The sequence below is a fragment of the Sinocyclocheilus grahami genome, unplaced genomic scaffold, assembly GCF_001515645.1.
Source record: "Sinocyclocheilus grahami isolate Dianchi unplaced genomic scaffold, SAMN03320097.WGS_v1.1 scaffold509.1, whole genome shotgun sequence".
NCBI classification, from domain to species: Eukaryota; Metazoa; Chordata; class Actinopteri; order Cypriniformes; family Cyprinidae; genus Sinocyclocheilus; species Sinocyclocheilus grahami.
Window position 1 is genome coordinate 353,919 of NW_015505688.1, and position 10,960 is coordinate 364,878.

A 10,960-nucleotide genomic window follows, 5' to 3' on the forward strand; every position below is an offset into this window, starting at 1 on the left:
GGGGGGGGCTTCTGCGTTGATTTTGTTCACCATAAGTAGTGTTTCAGCTGCGTCTATTGTCATCTGTCTTTGCGAAATAGATCTTTTTGTTATTTTAAAAAAGTTACATATGTCTAATTTTGCTTAAGAATTATTACAAAATAAATATATTATTTTACATGCAAGAGAAAACAATAGCTTAAGATTGAACTGAACTAACTTACATGATTCCATTGACTTTGTAAGCGTTCCTCTTGACTGGAGACAGTGGCCTCTTTACACTGAATAACCTGACTTCAGTGTAGACATGTGTTTCTTTAAATATATATATAAATATGGGCATACATACATATATGTATAGGGCTTTTATTAAGATTTTGCTCCCATTGACCTGAAAGTGTAAATGACCATTATTATCAATTATTAGGCTGAAAGCACCAATATTCAGAGGGCAGAGCAGTTCGTGTCTGTACAAGTTTTATCCTCTGCACCATAATCTGAGGCCACAACAAGTGTCTTTTTAATAGCTCTATATGTGTATTTATGTATAAATATATTTAATATTTATTTATGTATACCAGATGTATACATGCTGATTGTGCCATGTGCCAAATTAAACCATAAAACTGGAGAAGAAAACGGTTTTCATAAAACTTTTTTTATTTTATTTTATTTATATCATTTTTTTATTTTTATACAACTCCATCACAGTTAAATGCATATTTCCTATCTGATTTATGATGCTTAATATATGAAGATTTTTAATGAAATTATGGGTGGAATTCAGGGTAATATGCTAAATCAGTCAACTGTGCCATAGAGTCATTTTGCAGTATGATTAGCACAGAAACCTTGCTAAAATACCTCTTGAAAACTTAATTTTGCCAACATGTACAAAGTTAATGTACACACTTAATGATGAAGAGAGAGAGAGAGAGAGAGAGAGAGAGAGAGAGAGAGAGAAAGTCATATTTCCAAAATTACATAATTGGTAAACCTGTTCAGCAAAGCATTTAAAGGCACAATATGTAAGATTTTCTTATTAAAATATCCAAAAACCACTAGAACAGTGTTATATATTTTGCTGACTTGTGTACTTACATTATCCCAAATGTTTCGAAGAATGTTTAAATCCAGAGAAATAAGCAATTTTAACTAGTGACACGGAGCGTGTCCATAGTATCATTGTGTCGCCTGTCAATGATGTCATAACTCCTCGATTTCTGGTTTTGTTTTGTAGAAAACATGGAAACCAAAGACGCTTTAATATGTTGTGTGTTTTAATAGACCGGTGACGACCGCACAGAGTAGCATTATAACAGAACTTTCAAACGTATCTAGTATGATAAAACAGCGCTGCTTTACCCCACATACGCACGACCGGAAGCAGCAGAAGTGGTCGACTGTGGCATAATAAAAGCTCCGCTGCTTTCGAGCCGTGTGTCGCGCTCGTTCAGCGCCTCGTTTCGCGTCAATGGCTTTCAGCCTCACCCTGCTTCATTCTACTACGTTAATAAATCATTAGCTCATCAATGAACATGATTTCTGCCCGAGTTGCATCGGCTGTGGGGATGAAGACCACAACTACCATGATTCCACACTCACGCAGTCACTGCGTCATCAAACTATGCCTTTGTCTCTTTGTTTATTTTGAATATGCGCCCTCTAGCGGCGAAAATTTCATATTGTGCCTTTAAGAGACAGGTGTGTAAATTCTGTTTCTAAAAGCTAGCACTGCATAGCATCATTCCAGGCTTCGGAAAGCCTTTATGGTCTGAAACTGGAGATATCATCAAGTATGAATATCCCCACATCCTACATGGAATGCAACAAATAAACAAACAAATAAATACACATTTGATTTCATGGCCAGGGATGCACATAAGTGGTGCGCAGATGTGCATGAGTAACCAAAATAAAAATTTGCTGGGTAAATAAGTTCAGCCCAATCATTTGCATATCATCACGTTTGACAGCTGTTAATCCACAATTACCATTTTAGATTGACTAACTGTAATACTGTTTAAGATTTACATTCGAACTGAAAGCATAAATCTAGGCTACGCGCTGCCGTTTCAGAGCAAAAGGCAAAACTGTGGCATTTCATTCGCTGACGCACTTCACTCGCCAGCACTAAAACCGACAGCGCATACTTGCCGGAACCCGCCAGTTATAAAAGCTTGCTGATTTTAGGTTTGAAAAGGTCTTGGGGCTTATTGCTTTAATAAAAATTTTTTTTAAATGAAAATATAAATATTACCATTGTATATTTAAGTGAACTATAAAATAATTATATTTTTATTTAATAGTTTTTATTTTAAAATATAATAGTATTATAAATATTTATTTTGTTTCAAATTTTATTTAAAAAAATAAGTGAAATCATACTAGTATTAATGTTTTCTTTTTATAGTTATTATATTTAAGATATATTTTATAATTTATTTATATTTAATGGGTCACACAATGTGTAGTGTGAGCACCAGGCCAAATCTCCAGATGCTCTTATGAGAACCAGACTGAAAAACGTATGTGTATCCCTGTTCATGGGGTATTTGAATGAGGGTTTGTGAGGGGGAGTTTGCTTAGGACTACAACCATTTAGCCTCCAGCATCAGGCTCGGGCTCTGAGAAGAAGCGGCCTCTGATTTCAGCTAGACTCTTGTGCTGTTTGACCTTCATCAACCCCCTGCCGCTCTTCACAAAAACTCAAACCCCCTCCATCCCCAGCACCAGGGTACACGCATTTATCTACAATTCTGACCTTAAAGGTGCTGTATGTAAGTTTTTGACTCTACTAAAGCATAAAGATACCATAATATGTTTGCAGATATTTAAGAAACATGCTAAGTTAACATACTTGTTTATCTGAAAAACAATGCTACAGTCAGTTATTCTCCTTTGAAAATGTGCGTTCCGGGCCGGAATGTCGGTCTCTGTTTTGGTTTGTGAAACCTGCCCACTGCCAGTTTACTCAATTGTATTTCGGCACCCCGGGTTGCCAGTTGGCGCAAAACACAGCGTATTTAATTCCATTCATTGTCAAGTGCGCTCATTCCTGTTGGTGTTGTCAATCTGAGTCAAAGTCTGAGGAGGATATTATTTTGAATTTGGACAGCAATACCTAGTTCAACCACTCGGTGTCAATCCTACATACAGCACCTTTAAAAGTCACTTTATATTGAACTGTCTTTTAAATCAATGTCTCGTCTTCACCTAACAGGTTCTCCATAGATGTTCAAGGTTTAACCTGGTTCACTGCTGTTCGACATTTGGTTGTATTAGGCCTGAAACCTAAGCAAGAATGTCAATGCAAATTTTAAAAGGGCAACAAACTCTACTTCACAATGTGTTTAGCTGTAATGAAGAATAAACACCATGCCTCTGTGGTTAAAAAGCTCTTGAAACTAACTTGAATTAGACTTCAACAGAACTCCCAGAACCTGAGTCATCAGCGGATGAGAGTATGTATTACCCATGTGGGTGTTTAAGGATGTTTTAATGGAAGCTGATTCATCACTCATATTCAGCTTTTGATCCCTGATTGACTAAATAACACAACCAACATGGTTCTCCATAGATGTTCAAGGTTTAACCTGGTTCACTGCTGTTCGACATTTGGTTGTATTAGGCCTGAAACCTAAGCAAGAATGTCAATGCAAATTTTAAAAGGGCAACAAACTCTACTTCACAATGTGTTTAGCTGTAATGAAGAATAAACACCATGCCTCTGTGGTTAAAAAGCTCTTGAAACTAACTTGAATTAGACTTCAACAGAACTCCCAGAACCTGAGTCATCAGCAGATGAGAGTATGTATTACCCATGTGGGTGTTTAAGGATGTTTTAATGGAAGCTGATTCATCACTCATATTCAGCTTTTGATCCCTGATTGACTAAAGAAATAACACAACATACATCAAGGAAATTTCACAGGAGCAGTTGGGTTTCCTCGGATGAACGTGATGCAGGATGAAACTCTGAGACCCTTGCGGCCACATGACTTCAAAATCTACTGACTGAAGTACTCGGGTGTCACACGAAACCCGAAGAATAGGCATAAGTATGACATTAAACGAGTTTTTAGGCTGTACAGTGAAGCAATTTGATTGTAGCTTTGTTCGCTTGAGCGTGTACCTGCCGTTGAGGAAATTACTTTAGCTCCTTGGCTGGAAGCCGCAGTGCATAACATCTTCTCCTCTGTGTCCTAAGTGCTGCTCTCATAAATCAAATGATTTTTCGTGCTTTGCTCTGCTCCTCTGGCATCCTCTCGTTCTGTAGCTCTGAAAGGGTCTAATGCGCAGTAGAAATGAATATGACATTTCCATTAATTAGATGGACCATTTTCTGATTAAACGAATTACTCTAGCAACATCTACATATTTAACTGTGTTTAGAATGCCATTTTTGAGAATAGTAGAGCTTGATAATGATCTCGCGCTCATGCACACAATGTTCCCTCATGTCTGACTCCATAGCCGACGCTAACAGAAACACTTCAGGTTTTATATTGCTTTTTTTTTTTACCTGTTTTTATGGATCAAAAGTGTTGCTAGGTGTTTGCTTTCTGGTCTGATTCCACCCTCAAGTCTCTGTGATATTCTGGTCTCTGACTTGGGTCCTTCCTTCAATTTAGGGATAAAATAAGCAGATATTTTTATTGCCAACCAAGTGGAAACCACAGGGCTGAACTCTCTCATATTACACCTCTCCTCAGCAATCTATGTGATTTCAGGTATCATTTGTGTCTTTTGCATGAACAGACATGTTTAATTTAGATTTAGGGAGTTGTTCAAATCACTAACTCTGAGTACGTGCAATAATAATAGTAATAGTTACCTTGGAAAGCACCACTTAAAGAGGTAACAATTGCAAAGACCTATTCCTTCTGAGCAGACAAATAGTTTCTGCTGTTTTTAAAGGCTTATGTACGTTTCCCTTGACGATTGGACTTTCAGAGCTGCAACCAGAGAGGTCAGAGATATATTATTTTCTTGTAGTTGAAAAGGTTTAACTTTGAACAACTAGGTGAATAGTACTTCATTTTAGAAATAATAACAAAAGGGAGTATGGATGGTTAGCCAGCACTTTTGGACTTGAAGACCTTAACTGGAAGGATGAGAGCATTTGAGCATTACTCTTTCTTTTTCCCTCCCTCCCTCTCACTCATAAAAACTGTACCTCATAAAATAGTTTTAAAGATGATTAGCTGCTGTATTGCTATATAGTATCAGTGGAACAGACTATTAAGGAAGTGCAGGAGATATACACTAATTGCACTCACAAGGTAATACACATTAAATAGAGCTAATAGCACGTGCTATAAGATGTTAAAGAGGCGATCTCAATCATGACAAGCTAACAGTGCATTTTAATCTTATTAACCTCATGTGCTGTGCCAACCCAACTGTGACGGCTGCACACAAACAATAAAATGATCTTGCAGGTAATTGCATGCAAAGGAAGGAGAATAACGGCATGTTTGAATGTTGCATATTAATTGAAGACAGTGAAGCAGTCATATAGAACTAATGCGTGTTGAGTGATGGAATAATTGTGAACGACCTCCCATGAGACACGGGCTTTGGTATGAATTTTATCCTTTATTGAAAACAGGACCCAAGAGTGGGGATTGGAACATGAATCCATCCATTCCCCTCCAGTATCAGTATTATGTTAAAGTTAAACCCATTATTATTATTCATTTTAATATTAAGTAAATCCTAAAATCCAAAATAATAATAAAATAAAATCTGTGAAGTCCTGCATAGAGAAAAGTCTGGTGAATAAAAAAAAAATCATTAAATGCTACAAGGTCAATGCATTTTTTAATACATTAAATATGCACAAATAAACTGTTTACAATAAGATCTATAACATGCATTTAGAAATTCAATTGGGTGATGCTTAGTACTATACTTTATTTAGACTTAAGGCTATATACTTAAGTCTAAAGGCGAGGTATAGTTGGACAGCTCCAAAATATTTGAATATGGCTAGTGTTTTCTTGTCAACAGATTTAGATTCAATTTTAATACTTTCTGAGTCGTTCAAAAGAAATGAATAACAATTTTTCATTTAAATTCTTTCCATTAGTTGCAGGTGTACATCTCTGACCAGGCCTCTTCAGCAATCTCCTGCTCTTTCTTTCGTTACCTTCAGATGATATAGGCTCTGTCCTTTTTTTTTTTTTCTTCAGCGTAAACGGAGTTAGATTTAACACCCTGAATAGACTATCCTGACCTCAGTCCTATTATGCTAAAGAACAAATATCATTATCATCATGTCATTATCTCTAGCTCCTGCTGCCTTAGAGCCAATTTGAGCAACTCAAGTCTAAACCCTAAATGAGATTTAGTGAGGGCACATTGAAAAGAAAGGAATTTGGCTTTAAGGAATGCTACATTTTCTAGTGGTGCTCCCTTGATTTATTAAATTCATTACATTTTTGCTAACTAGTAACAAGTGGTTTTAATATATGCTTTGTGGTTTTAACTAGCATATGTTTGTAGTTAACACAAATTTTTTTTTTTAGCTGTTTCAGCTGAGGTCCTGTCTTCACATCTGCACATTGTTTTTTGCAAGTATTTTGTTCAAGTTCACATGATTAGATATGGTTTGATTGATTTACTCACTTTACTCTGTGTAGCTTTAGGGTACACAATCTCACAACATGTCTCATTGATTTTATTGCAGGCTTTTAAGAGTTTTAAGATCAGGCATCCTAAGAAGCTAAAACGAGATTTCTATTGCTTTCAATTATCTAAATTTAGAATGAGAGCAAGGTTAGAATGCAAAAATAACACCCTTGTGCTTTTTATTCCAAAAAAAAATCTGCTACAGAACACAGATGGTAGAAATACGCTCCCAGATACTGTATAAAGCATTTAAAAACATTGGGCCTCATTCACTAGCTTGCGTAAATATAGGAGTAAATTCTGAAGTCGTGGCCTAATGGTTAGAGAGTCGGACTCGTAAGGTGGGGGGAGTGAATGTACAGCACCCTCTCCCACCTTCAATACCACGACTGAGGTGCCCTTGAGCAAGGCACCGAACCCCCAACTGCTCCCCGGGCGCCACAGCATAAATGGCTGCCCACTGCTCCAGGTGTGTGTTCATGGTGTGTGTGTGTGTGCTCACTGCTGTGTGTGTGCACTTTGGATGGGTTACATGCAGAGCACAAATTCCAAGTATGGGTCACCATACTTGGCCACATGTCACGTCACTACACGTCACATCCATATCCAGTAATTTGCGCGCTAAACAGACCTTCCCGAAAACTCTCCTCCGGATTCACAAAATCTTCGTAAACGTCCGATTTGATAGTTAAACATGTGAATGTTAATGAATTCCAATCATTCGTAATAGGGCGCTCGAGCACGCTCATTCACAATTAGCATAATCCCGCCTATAAATGACAGCTACGCAAATTGCGTGTCCAGGAACGTAGTGGAATATTCTGGTCTACTTTCTCAGGTTTGGCTCCAGTGTATTAAAAGACTAGGCCATATGCCTAACAATATATATATTTAATAATGTGTGTGACCACCAAAGAGTTTTTAGCCAGCTGAAAAAATGTCAGGCGCTCTTCTTGAAAAGACCAGCTGGTGGCGCTTTTAGTTGCTATGGTATCGAATATTAACGGTGGCAATGTATTAGCCTACTAGTATCTCATTTTTAAGAATTTTACTAAATCTAATATAGCAGTAACCAGTAATATTGACTTCTCCATCGTTGTAGGCCGTCGTTGTACAAGTAGGATGGTTAGGTATTTGTCCCGACTCCCGCCAACTCCTCTATTTACGGCTGGGTAAATAGTGACAGTGACGAGTACTGCGTTTTACAATTATCAACTCGGCTGCAAAAAATATATAATAAAATTAATTAATTAATTAAATTCAATAAGAGGGCAAGGGCAAATGAACTTGTAATTATTATGGCAGTGCATCAAAATTCAGTGTCATCAGTTTGCCAAGAAGAACACAGAACGTTTTACGCACCATTTACACGTGGTAGGGAGCAGGTGTACATTTCTTTCGTATCAACTAACATTTTCATGAATTCGAAAGTTTACGTCAGAACGACTTTACGAACGATTTACACAAAAATTCGTTCTGCTCGTGTATCATGAATGAGGCCCATTGTGTGTAGATACTGACTAGATAAGCACCAATTAACAGAAATTCAGAGTATTCTATAATAGCATAACGGCTGATTGGACACAAAACCATGACCGGCAATGTTAACCTATTTATTAGGTTTAAATTCATGCTTACAATTTGTCTGTGTTGAAAGAACTCAGAACAGCTGCTCCCTCAAATACATGACCGCCGGCAATCCAGAAGGTCTAATAAATAATGCACAATATGATATCCTCTTGCATTGTACCTCCAGTAATATGGCATATAATGAAGGAAAATGGCAAGCTAGCCTTTGACCTCACAGCTGAAAACTAGCCCCCATTCCAAAAATACGTCCCTTTATCTGGAAATGCATTGCATTTTGTGGCCCTCAAGCATGCGGCTGAAAATACAGTCAGAATCAAAGACATCCAGATTTTCTGCTGCTCAAGCCATTATTTTCACACTGTGTCACACATTGCAGTGCACTTCATTAGATGCCTGCATCTCAAAGTAACACTGTTATTTCACATTTATTCCATGTAAACCGATTTAAGCTTGATCTTGTGTCACATCTGAGCATCATAATATCTAATAATTAGAGCTTTCATGAAACTCTGTCAGGTTAAACACCTGATGTTAATTTGATATGAATGATAATGAGACTATGGGAGACAGTTAGAAACAGTTCAGTGGGTTACAATACAGTTACAGTACATACAGGAAAGAAAAACAGATCAAAAGAAAAACTCTAGACTAGTGGTTCTCAACCTTTTTGACCCCAAGGCTAACAATAAAATATTTTAGAGAATGGCATAACTAGAAAAATGTATGTCACTGTAAAACGAAATGAGTTCAGTTTAGAAAACCATCGTTATGAGTACTGTAAACTTATTTCATCTGAGTTTACTAAAAGAATATTTCCTGAAACACAACTAAACTCCACTCAAATATTTTATGTTGCTGAAACTTAATGACATTGTCATGTCATGTCATTTAATAATATTGCCTCCACTCTCTTGTAGTTTGCTTGCTAGCTACTTAGCAGGCTAAAGCATATACGACAAGAGACTATCACTGCATCAGTAAGCACTACTACTATTTTTAAACAAAGTCAGTGGGTAAGTTGACCCACCTCCTGTATCTTGGCAACTGTACACTTTTACTGTCATGTGACCATGTATTTTGGAACCACCCGTAATTTCTGCCAGACTTTGAATAGGAGAAACACATGGGAGTAGTAGAAGGCACCAATTTAGTTTAAAGGAGTCATATATGCTGCTAAAAAGAACATTATTTTGTGTATTTGGTGTAATGAAATGTGGTTTAAGGTTAAACAAACACATTATTTTCCACATACTGTACATTATTGTTTCTCCTCTATGCCCCACCTTTCTGAAACGTGTCGATTTTTACAAAGCTCATCGGTCTGAAAAGCGAGGTGTGCTCTGATTGGCCAGCTATCCAGTGCGTTGTGATTGGCTGAATACCTCAAGCGTGTGACGGAAATGTTACGCCCCTACCATACTGTGATGACCCCGGGCTGGACTCCGCTTCGTCCATGGTGAAAACTGATCTGGCGATCCACAGAGCAAAGTTGTTGTATTCCCTCAGCGACCAGCACAGATCAGTTCCAGGCATGACGAAGCAGATACTCCAAAGAGAAAGGAAAACTTGAAATCGCATCATATGACCCCTTTAAGAACTGTTTAGGCTTGTCAAAGTAAAATTTTAGCATAACAGATGTAATGGGTGTTACATCAAAACAAATGTATCCAGTCATGATGCATACAGGTGATTTAGCAACATATAAAACCATTCAAATCATTTAGGTAAATATTAACCTGAATTGGTAAGCTAGCTAGCTTTTTTCCAAAATTGCAGCTATGGGGTAAATTGAGCCAGCATTTTAACTTACCCCACTATAAGGCTCTGAAGTATAAACTGGTATTTTAATGTGATGTTATGCAGTTGGTTTAGTTTATCATAAATATACATTATTTGTAATTTATTTGTTAGGGACAGTGTACAAGTGCATTAAATCCATATCTGATAAGAACCTAAAGATGCTTTTCCTCACATTATGATCGTATATATCTTTCTACCTGTAGTCCCTAATGAACTGTTCGACATTGCAGAAAAGCTGCCATGCTGAGAATAATTTGACTAAAATGTTTATTAGTTTCAGTGACATTTATAGCTTCATCCTACTTGCGTTTTTATTTAATTTTACTCAACAAACTCTGTTTACAAACTTTGTAAAAGGAAATTTAATTATTAAATTAGTTTTTCAAATTTCACATGGGTTTGAATCAGATTCAGTAGATGGTCAGTTTATACGCAGTGGTGCATCTTACTGACTCAGGTCAACTTACCCCTAACCTGGGGGCAAATTAAGCCACTTTTTTATAACTTTTTTAAACATTTGTATCACTTTTTTATAAGAAGCCATATTTTTAGAAGCCTTTGTCATAGATACATTCTGATCATTTAAAATGATAGGAAACATTGTGAAATTACTTCAGATACTTTCATTGAACTTCTGCCTCATTTCCCCTTATCTTGAGGACCACATAAGTTAAAAAAAATGAAAAAATGGCTCATCTTACCCCATTCTCCCCTATAGCTATAGTCTTAACATGCTTTGGCCCATCCTGGACTTAACCAAAGTCTCTACTCGTTACTTAGCAGAATGGTAACCTCCAAAAGCTCAGACATACCTGAAATCCTTTTAAATCCCAACAAAACAACAATAAACACGAACAGATCTCCCCTTATATTAATCTTATGCAAAAGCACATAAAATAACATTTCAACATTTACTCTCCTTACAGAGTCTGAAGCAAAGCTTGCTGGGAAGTCG

At 37.0% G+C, this 10,960-nt stretch overlaps 1 protein-coding gene across 1 annotated transcript in view; it reads left to right on the plus strand.

Moving 5' to 3' along the window:
• The window catches only part of LOC107554648 (neuroligin-3-like), a 196,718-nt gene extending 193,095 nt beyond the window's left edge, over positions 1-3,623 (plus strand). The window contains exon 6 of the mRNA XM_016237232.1: positions 3,560-3,623. Within this exon, the coding sequence (XP_016092718.1) occupies positions 3,560-3,623 (64 nt within the window). The remainder of the gene's footprint in view (positions 1-3,559) is intronic.
• Positions 3,624-10,960: the final 7,337 nt, after the last annotated feature.